The 24,453-nt window shown below is 37.4% G+C and overlaps 1 protein-coding gene across 4 annotated transcripts in view; it reads right to left on the minus strand.

Annotated features, from left to right (window-relative positions):
* CPA6 (carboxypeptidase A6) overlaps nt 1-24,453 on the minus strand; it is a 559,011-nt gene that overhangs the window by 186,234 nt on the left and 348,324 nt on the right. For all 4 annotated transcript variants that reach the window (XM_078441825.2, XM_078441824.2, XM_078441826.2 and 1 more), the window contains one exon: nt 16,378-16,453. In XM_078441825.2, the coding sequence (XP_078297951.1) occupies nt 16,378-16,453 (76 nt within the window). The remainder of the gene's footprint in view (nt 1-16,377; nt 16,454-24,453) is intronic.

The following is a 24,453-nucleotide window of genomic DNA, read 5'->3' on the forward strand; positions in this document are numbered from 1 at the left end:
AACGTGTAGAAATGCAACAGATTTCTGCACATTGATTTTGTAACCTGTAATTTTCCTGAACTCATCAATTGGTTCTAGTTTTTTGGTAGGCTCTTTAGGGTTCTCTATATAGTGTCATGTCAGCTGCAAATAGTCAAAGTTTTACCTCTTCCTTACCAATTTGGATGAATTTTCTTTGTGTTGTCTGATTGCTGTGGCTAGGACTTCCAGTACTATGATGAACAGTAGTGAGAGTGGACACCCTTATCTTATTCCTGACCTTAGGGGTTTTTCCGCATTGAGTATGATGTTAGCTGTGTGTTTTTTTACATGCGGCTTTTATTACGTTGAGGTATGTTCCCTCTAAATCTACTTCATTCAGAGCTTTTATCTGGAATAGGTGTCGTACTTTGTCAAGTACTTTATGGATATATATTTTAAATACCACATTTAAAATAGTATTCTACTTTTTGATTTATATTTAGATTTTCCTAAAAGTGACCAAATCGTAGTATAAGAAGCTCCAGTATGTTGCTCGGATTCTGTACTGTATATTTGAAAGTTGCTTAGATAGATCTTGAAAGTTCTCATTACATGAGAAAAAACTGTGCAGTGATGCATGTTAACTAGATATTGTGATCATTTTGCAGTATATATAAACATTAAATCATGTACTTCTGAAAGTAATGTTATAGGTCAATTATGTATAACAAGTTTGTATCGACAAAAATTAGAAAATTCATGACTTGAATGACTATTGTATACTATGCTGGCAAGGATGTAGAGAAATAGGAATTCTCATACATTTATGGTAGGAGTGGGAATTCATAAAGTTTCGATGGAGGGCAATTTGAAAAATATCTATAAATCAAAGTACATATACTCTTTGACCCAGGAATTCCATTTCTGAGAACTTGTACTATGCATGTATTTGAAATGACTTTCCAATCAAGTTCTTCATTCCAACAATGTAATAGTGTGCGATTGGAAGCAATCTTAATATCATTAGAAGACTAACCAAATTCCAGTATATCCGTGCAAGAGAATTCTATGCAGCTATTAAAAAAAGAACAGATTTTTTGTGTTTTGTTATGGAAAAATTGTCAAAATATTTTAAGTGACAAAAGCAAGTAGTTGAACAGTATGGACAGTTATAACTTATGTCAAAAGTAAGAGGGGTGCCTGGGTGGCTCAGTTAAGTGTCCAGCACTTGATTTTGGCTCACTCAGGTCATGATCTCATGGTTCATGGGATCAACCCCTGCCTCAGGCTCTGTGTTGACAGCATGGAGCCTGCCTGGGATACTCTCTCATCCCCTCTCTTCCCCTCCCCCCATTCATGATCTTTCAAAATAGACATTTCAAAAAATTTTTTTAAAAAGGAAGAGAAATGTCTATCTCTATATATCTATGTATTATGTGTTTCCTTCCTTCCTCCCTCCCTGGATTTGTATCTACTATTTCTATTGGAATCTGGTAACACTGATGGCCTCTGTAGGGGAATGGTGACTATAGGAGAGAAACAGGAAGGAGACTTTTACTATACATCCTTGAAACACTTTGAATTCTGAACATCCATTTATTGTGTTAGGTATTCAAAAATAAACACATCCCACTTTTTAGAAGTCCATTTGAGCCCTACAGATATAAAGACAAAAGGAATTACTCATTAGCAGAATAACACTGATGCACTGAGACCCAATACCCTAAATATTCATTTCCTTTAAAATAGAAACAAAAGCTGCTATCTACTCAAAGGCTTCTTTCATTTTCATTTTATCAAGTTCTGTGTGAAGGTATGGATGACGACAGTTTACCACCAAACCTTAGAAATGACACCAAAATTGGAACATAACTGCTTAACTCAGAAGTGGAATGGAATGGGGTCAGGACATCACCTCAGTCAGGTGTTAGGAAATTGTAGCTTCATTTCAGCTTCAAGAATAACTGTGACTCATTTTTTAGCAGAAAATGAGATAAAGCTCATCACAAACACCATTTGTCATTTCTTTACCTGCTTGGGAGCTGTGAGAATTAAATAAACTAACATTTTATAAAGAGCTTGGAATCCCTTGATAGAAAAGTGTTACATAACAGTTTTATAATCCTGTGCTTTCTGCATCTTTCTTAAAGAAAAAAAAGGTAACGTTCTGATTACAAATGAGAAACTGAGTTGATCTCTTTGGGCAGCCATACTGGCAAGAGTGCAGTTCCTATTTTTGAGGTTTGATCTGGGTTTTGTGCATTATATCTTTTTTTTAAAAAAAAAGGTGTTTTTTTTCAAGGTTTCATTATTTTGAGAGAGAGAGATCAGGGAGGGACAGAGAGGGAGCAACCAAGCTCTGTGCTGACAGAGCAGAGCTTGATCCCACAAACAATATCATGCCCTGAGCCAAAATCAAGAGTTGGATGCCTATCTGACCAAATCACGCAGGCTCCATTGTACATTTTATCCTTATACAAAATGCTTTTAGATACAAGGATAGTTTTGTTTCTATGAATTATCCTCCTCAACTTTATGGGGCTTGCATTTTTGAAGTGTTTACAAATCAAGTATAGAGGGTCAATTTTGAGCTTACAATTACACGCATGTACTCTTAACCTCCCATGTTGAGATGGGTGCAGAATTTGTTCCAAACTGTTTTAATTTTAGCAATTCTTCTTAAATCCTTTGAGGAGAAAATTTAGAAATTCATTTAACTTATTAAATTGCAAACATTTACTCATGAAAGAGTTCTGTATTTTATTATACTTCTTTCAGGTTTATGGTTTTTCAAAAGGAAAGAAGGATATTACTAAAAGGAAGAATGGATCTATACATTTTAAATGGATATCAAATGAAACTAAGTCTCTAAAGCATGCCCATGGAGTTTTGTTAAAAAATCTTAAACAATAGGAGATTCTTTGAAGAGTAATGGAAACATTCAGATCTGTAGTCAGTATTTACTAAGTTTCTCTTTAAGATAACCTGGGGTTGTAGTATACATTCAGTAATCTGAACAAGATTCTAAGCAAATCAGAGTTTTCCTTCCACCCTCCTTTTGAGAATAACCAAGGTACATACTTGAATCCCTAAGTGTTAAGTTATCTCTAAAGCTATTCTTCTAACCTCAGATCCAACTGAACCTGTAATTGTTTGGTTTTGCTTTTCTTTTTCCTCCAAACTATCTCACAAGTCTCTCTCTTTTGGTTTCTATACCATCCTATCCCCTTGACTCAGTTATAGGTATCATTAACATTTTTCATCTTTTGGATTAAGAATGTACTATATACCTTCAAAAAATAAATCCTTTGTGTATGAAGCATAAAAGGCAGAATTACTATGTGGAAAGGGTATGTGAGCAGCAGTTTGGTTGGAAAGGGTTAAAGGATGGTGAGAAAATGTCAATTTTTAATATCAAAAAGTTGGGTAGTACAGAGTTACGGCAGAGAGAGCTACAAGTTTTTCAACATGGGTTATCCTTATCAAATTGGTTTGTGGTTCCCTAAAACTCACGGGTGAATGAGAACATGTGTTTGAGTAAGAAAGCCAAAGTTTAAGAACAGACTATACAAGAGAATAATAAAGTTATTCAAAGGCTCAGTAAGGAGAATGAACACATCTAGTTATGACAGTTGGTAAAAACTTCTGATGAGTGAACATCTGAGACTGGCCCTTTTGACAGGTAGATAAGGGAGTTATCAAAAGTAGGGAATTGACAGCCCATCCTTACCTCCTTCAAACCTTTGCTCAAATACCATCTTTTCAATGATGTCTTCTCTGATCATTTTATTTAAAAGTATATCTCATGTCCCCCCCCCAGCCTTCTTCCCTACTTTATTTTTCTTCCCTACTTTACAACTATGACCATGATTGGCAAAAACAAAAACAAAAACAAAACAAATTACGAGTATAACTTATCTCAATTCATTAGAATAGGTTTCATGAGTACAGATATTATTGTTGCTTTTGTTTATTGCTGTAGCCCTCAGCATCTAGAACAATGCCCAGCACATGGTAGTCACCTAATATACATTTTGGAATACATTCATATATTGTATAAACAAGGCTTAGAGATGGAAACATATGGAACATTTTTGGGGAATAGTGGATAAGCAAGTTTGGCTATATAGTTAAATACGTGTAGGAGATAAATTTGAAATAAATCTGTATAGTTTCTACCAAGTTCTCTTTTTTCCCCCCTCTGGATGGCCTAATGAATATCTCTGAGCTATTTGGTCTCTAGGTCTAGTTCCTATTCACTGCTGTACCCCCAAGGCAGAGTTTAATTCACACAATGCCCAACATACAGTATTGAATTAAGATCTATTGAGAGAGTGAACATGTTTATAAATTCTCAAGCTATGCTAGTTTTAAACTTTAAACTCCTATGCTGTTCAGTGGGTTCACAGAGCTTATAGCTAGGAGTTCAAGAGATGGGTCAATCTTAGAGGTACCAGCTCTGTTAAAGTAACACCAGCTTGGTCAACAAATAGACCCAGAGTGTGGACTGGCTCCAACTCAATAGTTTTCCCTCATTTCTGAGACAGTTGTTCCTTGCTGGCAGATGGATTTCTGCCATGTGGTGATTTAGGGACCAGACTAGAGTGGAAATGTAATCTAAGTCACTTTGCAAACCTGAGAAAATCTTAACAGATCTTTTTTGCTCAAAACCTTTTTTGGTCTTATTTTCTTGTGTTTAGAATCTAGAAGTAGTTTTTTTTTTTTTTTCCTGACCTTTTATACTCCCAATTTCTCATTTGCTTCTGCTTATAAACTGGTAAATTCCTGCCTGATCTTAACTCTTTCTTGTGATACTTTTCTATAAACAGTGAGAAGAACCAAAACATGCTAATACTCTGGGTATTTGCAACAACTTTCCTTAGAGCTATAAGATCAGTAGGTACTTTGTCTTACAAGTTCAGCTGACAGTGTACCAAATGTTTTGTTTGCATAATACTAGTCTTTTCTTTCCAGATTGTTATATCTATGTTCCTTTCAGCTACTTCCCAACTGCTAAGCTAATGCCATATATATTTTTGTTTTTGTTAAGATAGTACTATAATGCACCATATCTTCAGTGTTAGTTGTGATGCTGCTGACAGGTAAAATATGCCATCCCAAAATAGGACTTCAGGAGTTTAGAACATGCCACCTTAAAGTATGCTGCTTTGATATATGGATTATTTTGAGCTGTAGGCACTATTAAATAGGAACTGCAGGGAGTGGCTTTTTCTTTACTCCCCTAAAAGGATATGCCATAAATACCCTCCCCCAGGAGTTTCATCAACAAGGGAAGACTGACTCTCATCACAGGAGAGATTAGAAATTGATACCACCACCAGATGAACTGTGTCACAAACTGTCATACCTCCTATTCTTCTAAATGCCCATTCATGGGAGATGCCCAGGAAAAAGTGAGTAACTCCAAGGTAGCTTAGAATTCACACTTAAGTAACACCTTAATAGAGAAAGGGAAGAGTGAATATAGGCCTCTGAGGGGAGAGTAAGTAAAGTATGCATTTGAGTAAACTTCTATTTGTTTTTCTTTTGGTAATTTTTTAAAAATTATGTAGTGTCTCAGCTAAGAAATCATAAAGGTAGAGGGAAAATTATTTTTCTCCCCTACAATGGTCAAATACAATAAAATGACTAAAATACAAGAGAAGTTTGTTCCTTAGATACATAACAAAGGTGACATTTGAGGGTGGACAACTTTTTCTTTATGTGGTAATTCAGGGATCCAGAAATTTTCCACATCATGGCTTCATCCTCTTGGGCCCTGTTATTACTATCATTCAGGCAGAAAAGGAAAGAGGATTTGGAGGGAAAACTTCTATAAAGTCTTGGCCCAGAAACAGCCCACATCTCTTTTCTGTATATCCCAATGGATATGCCCAATTGTAGGGACATACATAAGTAAATGAAGGGGAAGTTGGAAATATAGTGCTAAGAAGAAAAAATGGAATTTTGTTTTTTAACAGTCTGCCATACAAAGGTCACTCCAGGAATCTCTGAAAGCCCAGAGTCCTTACAACCTAATAGGTACACCAACTTCTAGATGTACAATTTTACACTGTTTATAAGGTCACATTTCACTATCATCTTTAATGTTTCCTTTCTGTGTGACTAACAGTCTAAATATTTGCAAGCTTTATTCTGCATTTGTCCTTAAGATAACTAACATTTGTGTTGCTGAAGCTTCTGTTTTATTGAAATTACCTAGAATTCTGATTATAAGCCTTCTTATCCATTGATGCCATTTTCTCACTTTATAGATATTGTCTAGAAACACATTCATAGGTTTGATGAAGAAAAAGATGCTAAATATTATTGGTCAGAGAATTAACTTTTATGGCTAATGTCTCTTACATTTCTCATCTAGGATTAAATCCGCTTGTGATTGTATGATATGGACCTTATGTGTACAATTTGTTAAGGAATAAATTATTCTAGGCAATATCCTGAGTCCTGTGAAACTCAAAATTTAGTATGTATCATTTATCTTGACCAACACTCCTGAAAGAACTCAGGCAACTCTAAGAGATTTTGTTATTCTACAATCACTACGGTGGTTTTTTTTGCAATCTGTAAAGTGCTCTTCTCAGTATTAAAAAAAAAATGACAAACAGGATCTGTGATAAGTGGAATCAACCTTAGATTTGTTAAAATAGAAATATCATACTCATTGTCAATGTTTCTCCTCCAATCTCTGAGCATCTCTTCCATTATTCGTATTTTTATATTAGAAAAATTTTTAATGTTTGCTGTTGATTTAAATATACTAGGTTAAAACATGCTTAGTTGGTTAAAACACATTATTAGTCAAGAATATGAGCAATCTCCTCTAGACCAGCTCTAGCCTGCTGGTATCCAATAAATTCACCTACTTCTCCAAGATCACCAATACCTACACTGGGTCCATTTTTTCCCTCTGCTAGAATATGTTCCATGCCCTGTAACTTGTCTTTCCTCAAAATTATGATACAGATTCTTAGATCATAGTCCATTTTCAGAATGTGATGGAAATGTGAGAGAATAGAAGAACACTCATGATCAGATAGCCTCAAAGCAAATGCAATTATCAGGAAAAGATCTAAAAATACAGTTGTGGGACCATGGGAATTTTAATCACTCTACATTTATACAGCTAGAAAAACAAAATGGTAGAAAACAGGAAACTTCTTTAATCAGGCAAAGCCTTTGTGGTTGTGGCTGATGAATATGCAAAAGGTGCTCTGAATTTTTTTTTAGGACACAGAATTGCCATATAGGCATCCCAATAGTTGTTTTTAGGTTAAAAGAAAGGAATTGATTTGTTAATCAAGTATATCAGAGACACAGACATTTCTGATTATATAAAAAAAAACAAATGACTCCTAAGCAGAACACCTGACCTCTGATTTTCAAGTTAAAATATTTGATAATTAGCATTATTGTATTCGTTGAATTTAGTCAACACCCTAAGGCAAAATTTTAAAGTTACATGAGGCTCTAATGTAAGATTGCATTTCTCAGAGATGGTTCCCTCCAGAAATTTGCCAGGCTCTTATAGAAATCCTACTTCCTCCATAAAACTTCCTTAAAAATTGAAGAGATGGGTAATTTCTCCCTAAATTGCTATTCCTTGATCCCTTAAACCCATCATTGTACAATAATTCTTCCTACCTATATTTCATTGTTTTGATCTTTTGCATATTTATTCAGCCATACATATGCTCTTGATTAGAATCCAAGTTAAAGATGTTTTTATAAAAAAAAGAGGTTAGAGTGGGAGAGAGCCAAAGCATAAGAGACTGTTAAAAAACTGAGAACAAACTGAGGGTTGATGGGGGGTGGGAGGGAGGGCAGGGTGGGTGATGGGTATTGAGGAGGGCACCTTTTGGGATGAGCACTGGGTGTTGTATGGAAACCGATTTGACAGTAAATTTCATATATTAAAAAATAAAAAAAAAATAATTAAAAAAATAAAGATGTTTTTATAATTATAGGAAAGTAGATGGACGAATTAATTTGTTTGTTCATTCATTTATTCATTCATTCAAGATTTGTTGAGTTCCTACAACTGCCAGGCACCAGGGAAACAGGAGTCAGAAATTGATCCTACCCAAAGAAGAATGGTAAGTAGTATGCTTTCAGGGGTTCCCAATCCAGTAAGGGATGCACAATATGTAAAAAAGAGTAGAAATATGTATGTTCTAGCAATATGCTAGCACAAACATGGAAATGATCAATTCTCTCTGGATTTCTCTACTTTACAGATTAGAGACTGGAGGCATAGAAAAATTAGGTAACTTGTTGACACTCATACAACTAGGACATGGAAGAGTCTGAATATGAACCCAGAAAGTGTATCTCCAGAGATCATGCTCCTATTAATCACCATGCTAACTGCTTCCCACATTTGACCTATTTAAGACCTCACATAGTTAATAAATGCATTTGGATGGTGATAGTCAATTCTTGTAGGTCATTAATACTCATTTACATTATATCAGTCATCAGGGAAGAACTTATTTCTCTACAAATGCTTGTGCATGGCAATCTACCCTAAAAACCAAGAGCACACTTTACACACTTTATGTTAGCCAATTTGACAATAAATTATATTCAAAATATAAAAATGGTTGTGGTCCAGGTTCCATTCTTGTCACCACCAATGACCTTTGAAAACAAATAAGGCAGTGGAAATCACTCCAAATTTATGCAGCTAGAAAAATATATGGTCAAAAACAGGAAACTTCTTTAATCAAGTAAAGGCTTTGTGGCTGTGGCTGATGAATATGCAAAGGCTGCTCTAAGTTCATGGGTTCAAGAAATGGCACCAAAGTATAGTTTGTATACTTGATAGAAAACTTGTTAGTCACTAAGCCCCTCTCTGCCCCTGAAAAAGGAACGAGCTCTATTCCCATATCCTTGATCACATGGTAATGTCCTTTAAAGTGGCAACGGTGAGAAATTCACATTTGGCAATGAACAAATCATTCCTTTAATCCTTGGTATTTTTCCAGGTGAAATTATGAGAATAAATACAAAGGGTAACCTTTAAAGAACAGGGAAAAAAAAACAAAAGGAAACCTGAGGGGTGGGTCAAGAAGGAGCAATAGTCTGTCTCAGCTGGCTACGTTCCTGGGGTCCTGACTGTGCACATAAACTTCTTTTAGCACCAACTGGAATCACTCTATTCTCTTTCATCAATGCCTTTCTATTTACTATACACAATTCAGAGATCATTATGTCTCAGACCTGCAAGAAAATCATTTCAGTGGGGATGAAATAGGGGAAAAAAATACTGTAAGCATAAAGTGATATAAATGCTAGGCTATAACTGTCTGTAGAATTCAGTGGGGTCAAAGAATTCAAGAAGTGAATGCTTTAACCTAGTCTTTCAAGATGTCCACCAAGTGGACTAAGAGAAGAGCATTCCAGACAAGAGGAATGGCTTGAAAAAAAGGCACTTAGAGATACTACAAGTTTAGTGTAGCTAGGGTAATAAACGCTGAGCCAAGTATAGTGATGGAAGCTGAGAAGTGTTTAAGAGGCAATCTGGGTGTGGTTTCGAAGGGCCCTATGGGTCATGCCCAATAATTTGAGGTCTATACTCCAGGCCAGTGATTTACCTCCCTATGTATTAAATCACCTAGGGAGCTTTTAAAAATATACTTATAACCAAGTTTCACCTGAGGAACTTAGTCAATCTCTGGCAGTGGGGCCAAGAGTAATCTTTCCAGAGGATTTGATGTATGGTCAGGGTTGGGAATTCTTGCTGACAATGAGGACACTTAAAAGGTTTTAAGTAAACATGTGATGTGGTCAGTTTTTTATTTCAGAAAGATCACCTTGTCTACAGAATGGCGAACAAATAGGAGTCCTATGTGAGGTGACAGAAAGGCAATTTGGGAAACTGGTGCAATTCAACCTGAAGAAGATAAGGGCCACAACTGTGGCAATGAGAAAGCAGAGGAGAAGTGAAGTAGTTGCCATCTTCCATTCTGGATCTGGCAACAGACTAGAACAGCTATGTGGGTGGAGGATGAGATGGATTATAAAAATGACCACGCTATTTCCCTCATGTTTCCACAACTTGCAATCACCTCATCAAGAACCAGAGTCTGTTTTTCCACCCCTTGAATCAGGACTGGCCCTGTGACTTACTTTGGCTGGTAGAATGTGGCAGAAGTGATGTTACTAGAGTTCCAACTTTGGTTCCAGGAACTTTGTCAGTTTTCTCTTAGTCTTGGATCCCCTGAGTAAATAAACCCAGGCTAGCCAGATAGATGATGAGAGACACATGGTCCAATTGTCCTGTCATCCCAACTCACAGCCTGCCAACCACTAGACATGAGTGAAGCAATTATAGGTGATGGCAGATATATGAACCATCCCATCTGAGATCACCTTGTATGGAAGACTGTGCTGGACCTAACCTCTTAAACTGTCTAGTTACAAGAACTTTAGGGATGGCAAATATCAAAAGCAACTACTTTAAAGTTCAAAAACTAGTCTCAAACTAGGTTGTTTAAACATCAAAACTGGAAAGTCTTACAAACAAAGGAAACATAATCAACTTAAAATACTATGGTATTGGCCCAAAGTCATGTCTACTTAGTTGAGTAAAGAATCACTAAGGTAATCATTGTAATAATGCCATGGAAGGTCTTGTACTTTTGAAAGAATGTTTTTAATGTATTCCTATTTTTCCATGTATTGTATTGTTTCTCTTAATATGTTTTGTTATTGAGTTTACTAATTATCACTAGGCACACAGAAAACTATATGCCACATCTCAAATTTGTGTTCCTGAAATTTAATCCACAACTACATTTGGACATCTGCCTGGATTATGAGGAACTTTTTCTCTTTCAAAAATCATGCCAGAGAAAGCAAAAGTAATGTTGGTTGATGATTTACAAAGGCTCTAACAAAAAAAAAAAAAATGGAAATGCTATTTCCTGCCTCAAACAAAGTTTTTGTTTCTTCTTCATTTTTATCTTTCATTATCATTTATAATACTCTTGTGTGTGTTCAGGTAGCTCACCAAGTTACTGGCTGTTTAAGGCCATTGTATTGGATTTTCATTGCTTAATTACCACTGATGTAGCATTTCTGTTTTATCATCTCACCATTTAACCAAAAGTGGCTTGATTTTTTGTTCAGGGTGTCAAAGAGTTGAAATCAAGATGTCAGCTCAGGCTGTGGTCTCATCTGGGACTCAGGATCTTCTTACATTCTCCCTGGTGCTGGTGAAATTTATTTGCTTGTGGTTATACACTGAGGCCTGTCTCTATTTTCCCTCTAGTCAACTGAGGACAGCTTTCAGCAACTAGGGCCTCCTGAAATTTCTTGCTACGTGGCAGTTCTTAGTACGATGTTTGATTTCCTCCAGGCCAGCAGGAGTGCATTTCTCTGATTTCCTCTTTTGCAACCAGCTAGAGGGAACATTATTTCTCCATGATTAGGTCAGACCCACTGGACAACCTCCCTGTTAAAAAGTGAAATGATTTGGTTCTCTAGTTAAAGCTCCAAAATCCTTTTATAGCAGTACCTAGATTAGTGTTTTATGGGATACCTGGGGGAAAGTGTATATACCAGGGCCAAGAACCTTGAGGGCCATCTTAGAATTCTGCCTACCACACCCATGATTAAGAGATCCTATAATGGCACCATCAGTTACTAATGAAAACGGAAACAAATGACTCCAGTAGAATGAATCCTATCACCCATCCTCTTCACAAGTTTCCCAATCAATAAACTGCCCAGTTGCATGTTGGAGCTCTTCAAGGTGTAGAGACCACAAGTATTCCAAAGCTCCTGTAGATCCAGGTGTCTGACTTGAAAGAGCACGAAGGAGGATTACAGAACAGTCAACTTCAGCACAAGGCTGAGGAGGGGGAGTCATACCTGGGAAAGGCAGCTGTGAATTTCACATATAAGCAAAGGAGAAGGGACAATGCAGTTTTTCCCCAAGGAATTTTGCAGTTTTTGACATGGCACTCACTGGCACCTGTCAAACCAATGAATATTTTTGAGGCTATGTTTTAGTTTGAAAAAATGTCAAACTTTTAGGTACAGAAATTTTTTTTTATCCAATACTCTGATGTTAGAGCTGGAAACAAGCATCATTAGTTTTTCTTTTAACAGGATCTGTCAATTCTATATAGAAACTTTGTGGTCTTATATAAGGCCAACTCTGTTCTTTCCAAGCACAAAGAATTTGTGAAGAAATGTAGGCAGAACATAGTGTTCAGACTCTAATTTTGCTCACCTGCAAACTGTCTCCCTTCCATCATAACTTTATTTAAATCATGGCTATGCTCTTAATTAACAATTTAATTGGTTGGTGCTTTCTCATTCCATTTCTCTGGAGGCATGGTTTTCTGTTTAACTTTCTTGTTTTAATTCTTCAACCAAACCATAAAATTTAATTAGGAAAGTAACCAGCTTTGTAACAGCGGTTCTAGGTCTAATTAGCTATGCTGTAACTGTATCTTCTCAGATTTCACTCAACATGGCATATACATTTTGCATTTGTTCATGTTTCAGATAAGATGCTGTGAATTTATAGCTTAAGCATGTAACCCCAATAACTTTTCCAAAGATGATTGGTTGTAGCCGGTGAAGTCAGAAAAATTAACTTAAAGCATCGATATATGCTATTAAACTGAGGGCCACTGAAAAGCCAGGATGTAGGGTGGTTACCTTACCATGTACTACTTTTATGTTGCTGTTCTATTGCTATAGAGAAAATTACCACAAACTCACCAGCCATTTACCATTTCATAGTTCTGTAGGTCCTAAGTCCAGACACAGTTGACTGGATTTTCTTTTCAACGTCTCACTGGGCTAAAAGCAAAGTACCAGCTGGGCTGTAGCTTCATTTGGACCTCAGGGTCATTTTCCAAGCTCAGATGGTTGAGGCAGAATTCAGTTCCTTATATCTGTAGGACTGACATTCCCATATCCTTGCTGCTTATCAGCTGGGGGTGGCTTTCATCAGGTAGGGTCAGTAGCATTTCTTATCACATGGCTCCCATGGATGGTTCACAACTTGAAAGTTTGATTCTTTTTTGAGACAGCAGGAGCACTTCTTTGACTTCTTCCTCCATGAACAGCTGGAGGAAACACTCTGCTTTTAAATAGCTCATCTGATTAGGTGAGGCCCATCTCAGGTTATCTCCCTTCTGTCTCTCAGGGAGATGACTATCCCATCACATTCACAGGCTCTGGCCACACTCAGAGGAGAGATTATGCAAGGTGGATACACCAGTGGGTAGAAATCTTGGCACCATCTTGGAATTCTGACTACCACACTGTGTTTTAGGGAAAGGAGGCAACTAAAAGCTCCCCTCCCCCTGGAGGAGGTGCATGGAGTGGGGGTGTGAGCAAAGGGCCTGTTAACAACAGTACCAATTCCATCCCATCAGCTCCACAGGGCACAAGATGACAGACAGTCATATTCTTTGTTGTCTGCCGGCTGCTTTCTTTGCCTGGCCAGAATTGCTGTTTTCAGTGGTGCAAGTGGATCACTCGATGACATCATTTGAATTTAAAATGACATCCAGTTAGCATGATGCTTTTAGAAAGAAATTTATTAAACTCAGTGCTCAAGTCTCAGCCCCATAAAACTATTTCTTTAATAAAAAGAAATGAAGAAATGTGCAGAAACAATTAACACAGCAGGCCTGAATCTGCTTTTGTTAGGTCTGCTTGCAAGTTTGGCCATTAGCTGGCATCTGGAAATTTAGGGTGGTAGGAAACCTCCTGAAATCTAAGGAGTGGCTCATGCACACCCAGACTGCACAAACTATATAGTTCATGCCGAACACCTGCTTTGCTTTGGAGAATCCGGAATTTTGGTATGTGTTTGGCAGAGGGGGCCTACATGACTAGGCCCGATAAAAACCCTGGACACTAAGTCTATAATGAACTTCCTTGGTGGACAATATTTCACATATGTTCTCACAACTCCTTGATGGGGGGGAACATCCTGTGTAACTCCACAAGGAGAAGCTTCTTGGAAGCCTGTGCCCGGTTTCACCTGCATTTCATGTCACATGCTTTTTCTCTTTGTAGGTTTTTGCTTTGTCTCTGCTATAATAAACCATAGCCATGAGTAGGATTATCAGCTGAATTTAAGTCTTACAAATTTCTGAACGTGGGGGTGGTATTTGCAACTCAAGGAATAAAGTAAATGAGAACATGACCGTGTGCAGATTGAGTCTAGGCTCCATGGCCCAGCAAAGTTGGCCTATTCCTCTCCATTGAGAAAATGATCAGAGTAAACAGATTAGAGGCAGGAGGCAGGAGGGCTTCACATGGGTTCTAGAGCGTTGGGCACTGTCTAGATGTGTGCTCCAACTCCACACTGTGACCCAGGGCAAGTTACTTAACCTCTGTCTTGCCCAATTTCTTTAGCTGTAAAACAGCAATAATAGTATCCACCTCACAGAGTTGTTCGAAGGGGACAATTTATACGAAGCAGGTGGACTTGGGACTGGCACATAGTGCCCAAGAGGGGCCGGATTCTCTGTGGTGGGGAGCCGCTAGAACATCGTCAACATTCTGGTATTAATCCCTGTTCTTCCCTTCAACTCTGCTCCTCTCTTCCTCACCAGCCCCCTCTCCTTCCCTGTCTTTAGTTGTCCTCTAAAGCTCCTTTGCGTCCAAACCATGTCCCCTACTCCCTACTTCCTTTCCTCAAGGACTCAATGAACATACACAGCAATTTTTTTAAGTGTGTACAGAAGTGTGTCCAGAAAAGGGCACAATATCATGTATTCTTAGTGTTCAGTCTGACCTATGCTCAACATCTTTTTGTTCCATCTACTACGATTTACAAGAGATTTTAAGTAACCCTCCCAGCCCTCACTGATGTAATTTTATTGCTTTTGATAATGATATGGGATCATCACGTATGTAACTATGCAATTTCATTTTTATAACTTTGTAAGGCCTCCCATGTAAATATATTTACAAATAGGGGGAGGAATCGTTTCACAGATGTTTTCTCCCAAAGTTTGGTTAAGCATATTTGTTCCATGAAATACTGGACTCCATGATGTAAAGTGGCTATTTTCCCGATAGTGTATCTAAAACACAATTTTAATGGAGACAGAAAATTCTATTTGAAAGCTGCTCTGCTTCTTTGCAAATGTTAAGTCCCTGGTGGGCTCTTTAGGTAGTGTTGAGATATTGCTGCTGAAAAGACTATAGTGGGGTTGATGATCATACATGACCAGAGGAAAGTTTGTGTCAGTATCCTGAAGCAGAAATTCCTTTGAGAAGATGAAGTTTAGGACATGCCTGGTGAGCAGTCTCTGGTATTGGATACAATCACTACAATTTGGGGTGAGCTCCTGCATTTTCACTCTGAGCCCTCGTCATGAGACCCAACATTAAGTTGGACAGTGCATATGTAAAAGCTGGGAGTGAGGAGGAAGGAAAGAAGGGGATAAACTCAAAGTTCCAAACTTCATTTGCAAGTGCATTCAATATTTGAAGGAAAGATGTCAAAGGGAAAAATCAAGTCAAAAAGAAAAGACCGAAAGTTCGATAACTGCATCTCATGAAGACACGGAGACTATCCCTCCTCTCTCATCTCCCTAACATCTTCTCCAGGTAGGATTGTCCTGCAGTCATCCAGGACATGTGCTTTTCTATCCCATATTGAAGATTAATGAGGCCTTCTTGGTAACCTGATTTGCTATCCATTAAAATGAAGCTAAACCACTACATATTTTGCAGTCTTGCCTTTGTTCTTCATAGGCATGGAAAAAAAAGCCCATCACCGCACTTCTCATTATAACTTTTTAGCTAAAGCTAACACTCAGTTATATGCAATAATATGGAAATGAGAAATTCTCTAACTCTAAAATTCACAAAATTCATCAAAGATTGAATAATCAGAGCCCTTCAACCTTTGCCAACAGAACTTTCTAATCAGACCCACTGAAACATACCAAAATTAATTAACTTGAATTTTTAAAAAATTTTCCTCACTTCTGCTTGAAGTTTTAATTAAAATGAAGTATAGATGATCAGCAGGAAAATTTTAAGAAGGAAAAGTAAAAGTGAAGCTCTAGAAAATTATAAACTAAATTTACCTATTCATTAAAAACAAAAAACATTTACTGAACTTGTAGGATATTCCTGACACAATACAGCAATGAAAAAATAGATAAAAGCTCTCTCACAAAGCTTACATTCTACTAAGGGAGATGGAAAATAAATGAACCCATAACTAGATAATGGGTCAGATAAATCATATTTTGAGTAACCTTAACTTATTCTTTAAAAAGCTCTTTCAAGTTCTCCCTTAGCATTTTCTTCCCTTGGCTAATAAACTCCACTTACTCAATTCCTGTAGCAAAGCCCTGTAAACACATTATAAGCATTATAAGTGAGCGGACGCTTTTTTACCTTAAGTTGGTGGCACATTTTCTTCAGTGCATTTGCTTCTTCTTCTGTACTGGGAATAAGTCTGATCACCTTATCACTATAAGAAAGGGGAAAAATGGTGTTATTCATCTTCCAAAACTAAAGATTTAGCCATCTCTATCTGCTCGCTTTTTTAACAACTGCCTTTGCAATTAAGAAGAGAAATAGCCAAACTGTGGACTAGACTGACACCAGCAATACCTGGACCAGCAGGTATTTTATCCAGTTATTGTTCTATTCTATTTGAAAGCTGCTCTGCTTCTTTGCAAATGTTAAGTCCCTGGTGGGCTCTTTAGGTAGTGTTGAGATATTGCTGCTGAAAAGACTATAGTGGGGTTGATGATCATACATGACCAGAGGAAAGTTTGTGTCAGTATCCTGAAGCAGAAATTCCTTTGAGAAGATGAAGTTTAGGACATGCCTGGTGAGCAGTCTCTGGTATTGGATACAATCACTACAATTTGGGGTGAGCTCCTGCATTTTCACTCTGAGCCCTCGTCTGATCACATTGGTCTTTTTTCCCCCGCCTTAGAACTATTTATTTTGGGGCCCCTGGGTGGCTCAAACAACTGATTTGGTTCAGCTGAGATTATGATCTCAGGGTTCATGAGTTCGAGCCCCATGTGGAGCCCTGTGTTGGGCTCTGTGCTGCCAGAGATGGTCCTGCTTGGGATTCTCTCTCTCCCTCTCTCTCTGCCCCTCCCCATGCTCAGCTCATGCACATGCTCTCACTCTCTCTCTCAAAGTAAACTTCAAAAAAATAATAAAACTATTTGTTTTTTAATCAGCTTTTGAAAATTACAAACTCACACTTAAGCAGAGAAAGTCCAAAAACACAGGGACAGGGGTAACAGGAGCAAGGATTTTCATGAATAGCTCAAAGATACTAAGAAAGCAATTTCTGATGACAAAGGTAAAAGCACTCTTTAAAACTTAATGCTGAGAAGGCAAGTGACTTTCAAGAAGAGAATTTATGAAAGCCATACAACATGGAACCTTTCTTCTGATTTGGATTCTTCCCACTGAGAACAGTAGAGAGAAGCCCATCTCTATGGGCCATCTTATTTCTGCAGTATGGAGCTTCCCAGCTGGCATGGGGGGACAAATTAGAGGGCCATCAATTGTTCAGGTGTCCCGCAAGATGCTGATGGCTATAAAAACTTTTAAGCGATAAAAATTTAAAATTGATTTTTACTGCCATTAAAATTGTACCAAAGCTGAGATGATATTTGAACACTCTAAAATTTCTTTCAGTAAAGATCCTGAATTGTCTGAGAAGACTAGATGAGTCATTCTCTATAGCAGTGACCTCCCCACAAGGTATGTCAAAGAGGTATCATTATATCATGATGAGGACAGGTTGGAAAGCACAGCTCTAGTATATAATAATCACAACTGCTCAATGTTCTGCATATAGTTATTTATTAATGGCTGGTATAAAGGAGATCATTGAGAGCAATTGATTTCTAGAAATTTAAGTTTCCTGTACTAAATAGGTACAACCAGAATATTTTTCATAAGCCTTTATAGCATTTTATAATGACTGAAGATAAAGATTAATACCATATATACATGTACATATATATACATACAGCACAAAACAAAAACTCTAGCACTTGACCCACAACTTATCTCTCCAGCCTCAAAGGTATACTGGAACAAGGATAGAATTGGCATATTTTTCTATGATTTTACTACTTAGATGAATAGCCGTGTTCAAGGCTAGGTAAGGTTAATATGGAGGTCATTAGACCCCAAGGGAGACTTGCAGATTTGTTGGAAAATTATTCTTTAGGGCTATGTGTTCATTTCCAATCACTTTAGCTTTGTTATCTCAAAGGATCCTGTTATACCTTCTTTAGGTCTATGAATTAAAAGGCCCTTGACTTGTTGATAATTTAGTATTTTTTAGGCACTACTAACCTAATGTCACTTAGGTTTCCTCAGAATCACACAAAACCACCTCTCAGTATCAATGTCATGCAGTCTATTTTCCCAGGAAAAAATAAAAGAAAGTACAGGGAAAGAAAAAACCAAGTCACTGTGAAGCAGTTCCAAACATGACTTTGTAATTTAAATGTAATTCACACCTTTTCTCTTTCATTTCTGGTACACAGTTCTCTGTCCTTTATTTTTCCTGGCTTCATCATATTCTGACCTCTCCCACCTGACCCAATATAATTCTTGGCAGAGAAAGGCAACTCCGCTGGGTGATATGGTTGTTTTTGAGGGATGGATCATTTGACAGCTTGCTGAAAAACACCTCCATCTGGGCCCTTATCACCTCCTCAAGACTGCAAAGAAAGCAATCTGAAGCTGTTTTACAGCCATAGGAAGATTTCTTTTTCTTAAATGATGGATAATTCAACCTGGCAATTGGTTCTTCTCCTGTGAGATGGGAGGATAAAAGGATAAAAGATGACCACTTCTGGGACTATTTAATTCTGAGAGTGATTGCTCAAACCCAGCTTTGTCACCTTTATCACAAAAAGTTCACTTCATCATAACTTGTAGAAATTCTCAAGTGTGACTTGAGATATGTGTTTATTACTATTTGATTACTTATCAGAGAAAAAGGAGAATAAGGAAAGTTATTTAGGAAAACCCAATAAATTTCATATATTTTAAACCCGTAAGTTTTATTACACTAACCAGTAACCGAAACCAACAAGAGTGCTCTATTCAGTGTGCAAAACTAAATGCCCCGCCCCTCCCCCCCCCCCGCCCACCCCAAATGCCCCACTTGTTCAACCAAATAGCTTACTCTCCCTAGATCTGATAGCTAGTCTTTTTTGAAATGGCCAACAATAATCCAGCACTACAAACAGGAAAGTTTCAGAATGTAAAGTAGCTCCTGGAACTCAGAGGAAAAACTAGCTAAACATAACCATTAAAGATGGTTGGAGAGGCTTTCCTTAGAACTGATTTTTTTTCAACCACTAGGTGGCAACATCAATTTAAGACCCCCTTTGCTACCCTTTGGGATTGAGAGAAATCACAGGTCTGAATAGGGGCTGAGGTTAGAGAGCTGACTGGGTATGCACATGTGTTTGTAAATTGGGTATTTCAAGCTCAGGAAATCTATATAGTTTACTTAGAAAGCATAGGCACTTTCAATTTTAAGTATGTCATATAGAGGAAGGATATTCCAGACAGCTAATTGCCGAGTAATTCTATATTCACTCATGATATACTTCAATTTTGCCCCTTACCTCCCAGGACTAATTAAGTTATGTTGCTATAACGCTAGCACCAAGCTGCAAGGTGATTACTGATCCTTATGTACAGTGGCAACCATAGGAATGATATTAAACACACTTAATCAATGTAAAAAGCATTACTAAATGCATAATGAGAACATATGCATCCAGAGAAGAGTATTTAGCAAAAGAATACCTTCTCTACCTTTTTACAATCTTCCTGGGCTTCAGTTTCCTCATCAAAGGAGTGAGCAGTGAACTAACTCATTTTCCTTTTCAAGTTCTAAAACTATGCTGCTCAAAGCTGATGCCTACCATATTTATTGCTATGCCTTGACTGCAACTCCTATGGGAGAAAGCCTGTTTTATGGGCTACTGGAGAGTCCACAGACTCCTTTTGAAAGACATAGATCTGAAACTCCAGATATTTCCTCCTGGATCCTGGCATAAACTTTCACAATTGATTCCATTATTAAACTCTAGATTTCTTTGTAAGTTATAGAGCCAATTTATAAATCTATGCTTGTAAAAATAAATTATAGCAGATACAAAATATAATTCCCCTCCCAGTTCTCTTTCATGCCAACTCTCCCATTGTCCCCTAGTGGCCACTGTTAATTTTTCTGTGATTCATTCCTGGCTGTCTTGCATTTTCACATGGGTATATTCACATACGATGGTTTCATAACATCTCATAATTTGCTTTTAATTTTCACTTAATACGCAACTTTTAAAACACTTTTTAAAATAAACAGCTGGATTCTATGTGTTACTGTTTTATTTTAGAGTTTTAGGCCTATATTTATAAGGGAGACATTTTAAAAAATAAGCTTTTTATAAACAAACATGTTCTTTTTGAATCACCCTTTTTTGATTTTTGGTATCATTAAAAGCTAGCCTCACAGAATTGGAAATTTCTCAGCTTTGTAATATGCCTTGACAACTCGAATGGCACAGAAACTGTGTCCCTGATTGTTTTATAGAATACACCCATAAAGTTACTCAAGGTGAAACAAACTTTTTGACAGTTTAGGGTCAGATATCTACCTTCTGATCTCTTAAGTGGATATTGGTCTTTCAGTTTTCTTCTGGGCTTTTTGAGTTAATTTTGCTAATTTACATTTCCTGAAAAACTTATATAAGTTATAAGATAAACATAATTAAAATGTCTTATATTTAAGGCATCTTCATCTGTGGTGTTGTCCCTTTCTATGTGCTAATTTGTGATTTATTTTTACTTTTTATTATTTTAGAGAGAGAGTGCACAAGTGGGGGAAAAGGGAAGAGGGGTAGAGAGGGATAGGAAGAGGGAAAGAGACAGATACAGAGACACACACAGAATACCTTAAACAGGCTCCATGCTCAGCAGGGCTCAATCCCAAGACCCTGGGATCATGACCTGAGCTGAAATCAAGAGTCAAAGGCTAAACCAACTAGGCAATCCAGAGGTCCCTGTTTGTGATTTTAAATAAAAATTCTTCAGACTTGGGGTGTCTTGGTGGCTCAGTTGGCTGAGTGACTGACTTTGGCTCAGGTCATGATCTTGCAGTTTTTGAGTTCGAGCCCCGTGTCGGGCTCTGTGCTGACAACTCAAACCCTGGAGTCTGCTTCGGATTCTGTGTCTCCCCCTCTCTCTACCCCTCCCCCTGCTCATACTCTGTGTGTCTCAATAATAAATAAATGTTAAAAAAAATTCTTCAGACTTTCTAAGGATTAATTGGTTTTTTTCAAAAAAAAAATCTTTCTAAAGATTAATTGGTTTTTTTAAAAAAGATCACTGTTTTGGGGTGCCTGGGTGGCTCAGTCAGTTAAGCATCTAACTTCAGCTCAGGTGATGATCTCAGTTTGTGGGTTCAAGCCCCATGTCAAGCCCCTCTGAGCTGTCAGCACAGAGCCTGGAGCCTGTTTCGGATTCTGTGTCTCCCTCCCTCTCTCTCTGCCCCTCCCCTGTTCACACTCTGTCTCTGTTTCAGAAATAAACTTTAAAAAAAAAAAAATCATTGTTTTTGTCAATAAATTGTTTTTTGTATGTATATAATTTCTACTTGAAATTATAAATTCTATATGAATTCTGTCTTCTTTAGGTCTATTTTGTTACTCATGTTTTAATAGGTGAATAATATTCCATTGTGTGTATGTGTATGTATACACATATTACAATTTCTTTATCCATTCATTCATTGATGGTCACTTAGTTGCTTCACTATCTTGGCTATTGTAAATAATGCTACAGTAAACATGGGGTACAGATACCTTTATGAATTAGTGTTTTATCTCTTGATAAACACCCAGAAGTGGAATTGCTGGATCATATGGTAGTTGTAATTTTTAAGGGATCTCCATACTGTTTTCCATAGTGGCTATACCAGTTTATGTTTCCATCAACAGTGCACAAGGCATTCTTTTTTTCCACACCCTCACCAACATTTATGGTTTTGATAATAGCTATTCTAACAGAAGGGGAGTGATATTGCATTTTGGTTTTGATTGGCATTACCCTGATGATTATGTTGTGCACCTGTTCATGTGCCTGCTGTCTATCTGTATATCTTCTTTGGAAAAATATGTATTTAGATCTTCTGTCCGTTTTTCAGTTTTTGGCTATTGAGTTGTATGAATTCTTTATTTCAGATACTAGCCACTTATGGAACAGGTGATTTGTAAATAATTTCCCCCATTTGGTAGGCTGCCTTTACATTCTGTGATGGTTTTCTTTACTGTGAAGCTTCATCTCATGTAACCCCAACTTGTTTATTTTTGCTTTTGCGGTCAGATTGAAAAATCATCACCAAGGGCTACGTCAAAGGCCTTATTCATTATGATTCCTTCCAGGAGTCTTATGATTTCATGTCTTACATTTAAGTCTTTAATTCACTTTGCATTAATTTTCACATATGGTATAAGATAGTGGTCCAGTTTCATTCTTTTGCATGTAGCTGTCCCGTTTCCCAGCCTCATTTATTGAAGAGATTGTCCTTTCCCATTGTATATTCTTGGTTCTTTTGTCATAATTAATTGACCACATAGGTGTAGGTTTATTTCTGGGTGCTCTATTTTGTCCCAGTGATCTGTGTATCTGTTTTTATACCAGTGCCATTCTGTTTTGATTACTACACCTTGGTGGTGTACTTTGAAATCAGAGTACGATACCTCCAGCTTAGGTCTTATTTCTCAAAATTACTTTGGGCTCTTTGAGGGCTCTTGTTTTATACGATTTTTAGGACTGTTTCTTCTATTTCTGTGAAAAATACAATTGGCATTTCAATAGGGATTGCACTTAATCTGTAGATCACTTTGAGAAGTATGGACATTTTAACATTATATCTTCCATTCCATGAGCATGGAATTTCTTTCCACTTATTTCTTAATTCTTTCATTAAGGTCTTAGTTTTCAACATACATCTTTTACCTCCTTGGTTAACTTGATTTCTAGGTATTGTATTCTTTTTGATGCAGTTGTAAATGGGATAGATAATTGTGGTTTTTAGTTTCTCTTTATTAAAGAGTTATTTTGAAGGATGTCAAAAAATTTTGTCTATTAAAAATGCTTAATTATGTTAAATTTTTGTCATCGCTAAATTTGACAATTTTTGATAGAATTTTAATATGCTTGCTATTATTTTGGATTTGTCAGTTTAATTTAAAAACTCTTAATTCATGTATTTTAATGAGTAGCTATAAATATTAATGACTACTCTATCTTCTGAATGGAATAAAGCTTTTATTTTAAAATGTTTCTAGAAAATCCTTCTATGGCTCATTTAATACTCTTAAAATTCCTTTCTTGCCAAATGATTGGGACAGTTTTGCCTATATCTTTCTTCTGCTTCCCCCCCCCCCCCACAAATATGGTTCTTGCAAACATAATACTGAATTTTAAAAAATTTAACTAGTAAGATTTTTCTGACTTTTAAGTGGAGAATTTTACTCATTCCCATTAATTATAATACCTAATATGTGTCATTTTCTTTTTATAAATTTAATATGCATAAAAACATAAGGCACATACATTTTCTAGTATTAATACACTTTTACAGGAGATGGAGGTAAGATGGCAGTGTAGTAGGGGGATCCTGCACTTGCCTCATCCCTCAAACACAGCCAGGTAATTACCAAATCATTTTGAACACCCAAGAAATTTATCTGAGGACTGTGAGAACAAACTGCACAGCTAGAAGGAGAAATTAGACCATATTGTGGAAGGCAGGAGGTGCAGACGTGATCATGGGTGCTGCTGAGGGGAGGGGGCCCTGATTATGGAGTGGGGGGAGAGATGCATAAGGGATCGCATAGGAAAAACACTTCTCCCAAACCACTGACCTGGAAAATGAGACACTGATTTTCATGAGCTTTTATGAGCAGCAGAGCTTAAAAAATGAAGTTTTTAGAAGTCAGCTCTGTGGCAGGTGTACAGTTTGGCAAGCATAGGGGTGTTTTTGTGGAGAAAGAGGATAGAAGCCTAGGAGTAGACAGTGTGGTCTGAGGATACCCTGGGTGGCAGTGGGAAAGACAGTTCCCCGTCTTGGAGTACATTTGGTAGAGGTTAACTGCATCTCAGGGGACAAGAGAGACAATGGGTGCCATCCCATTGCTCCATTCATTAGCATAGGAGCAGAGACACCTGCTGAGGGTAGCTAATCTAGACACCAGCTTTTTGTTGTGCTTCACCATAAACTCCAAGCCCCTGTGAATTTATGCAAGTGCCCTTCTGGGAAAAACCAGCACCGGCCACAGCATGACAAGACCTTCCCCCAGAGGATCAGTGTGGGTCTGCATCATGCCAGATCTAAAGTTTGGAGTTCTGAAACTCCAGTTTATCTCCGGTGTTCTGGAGATAAAACACAGGTGAACTGCGCTG

The sequence above is a fragment of the Panthera onca genome, chromosome F2, assembly GCF_046562875.1.
Source record: "Panthera onca isolate mPanOnc1 chromosome F2, mPanOnc1 haplotype 2, whole genome shotgun sequence".
Taxonomy (NCBI): domain Eukaryota; kingdom Metazoa; phylum Chordata; class Mammalia; order Carnivora; family Felidae; genus Panthera; species Panthera onca.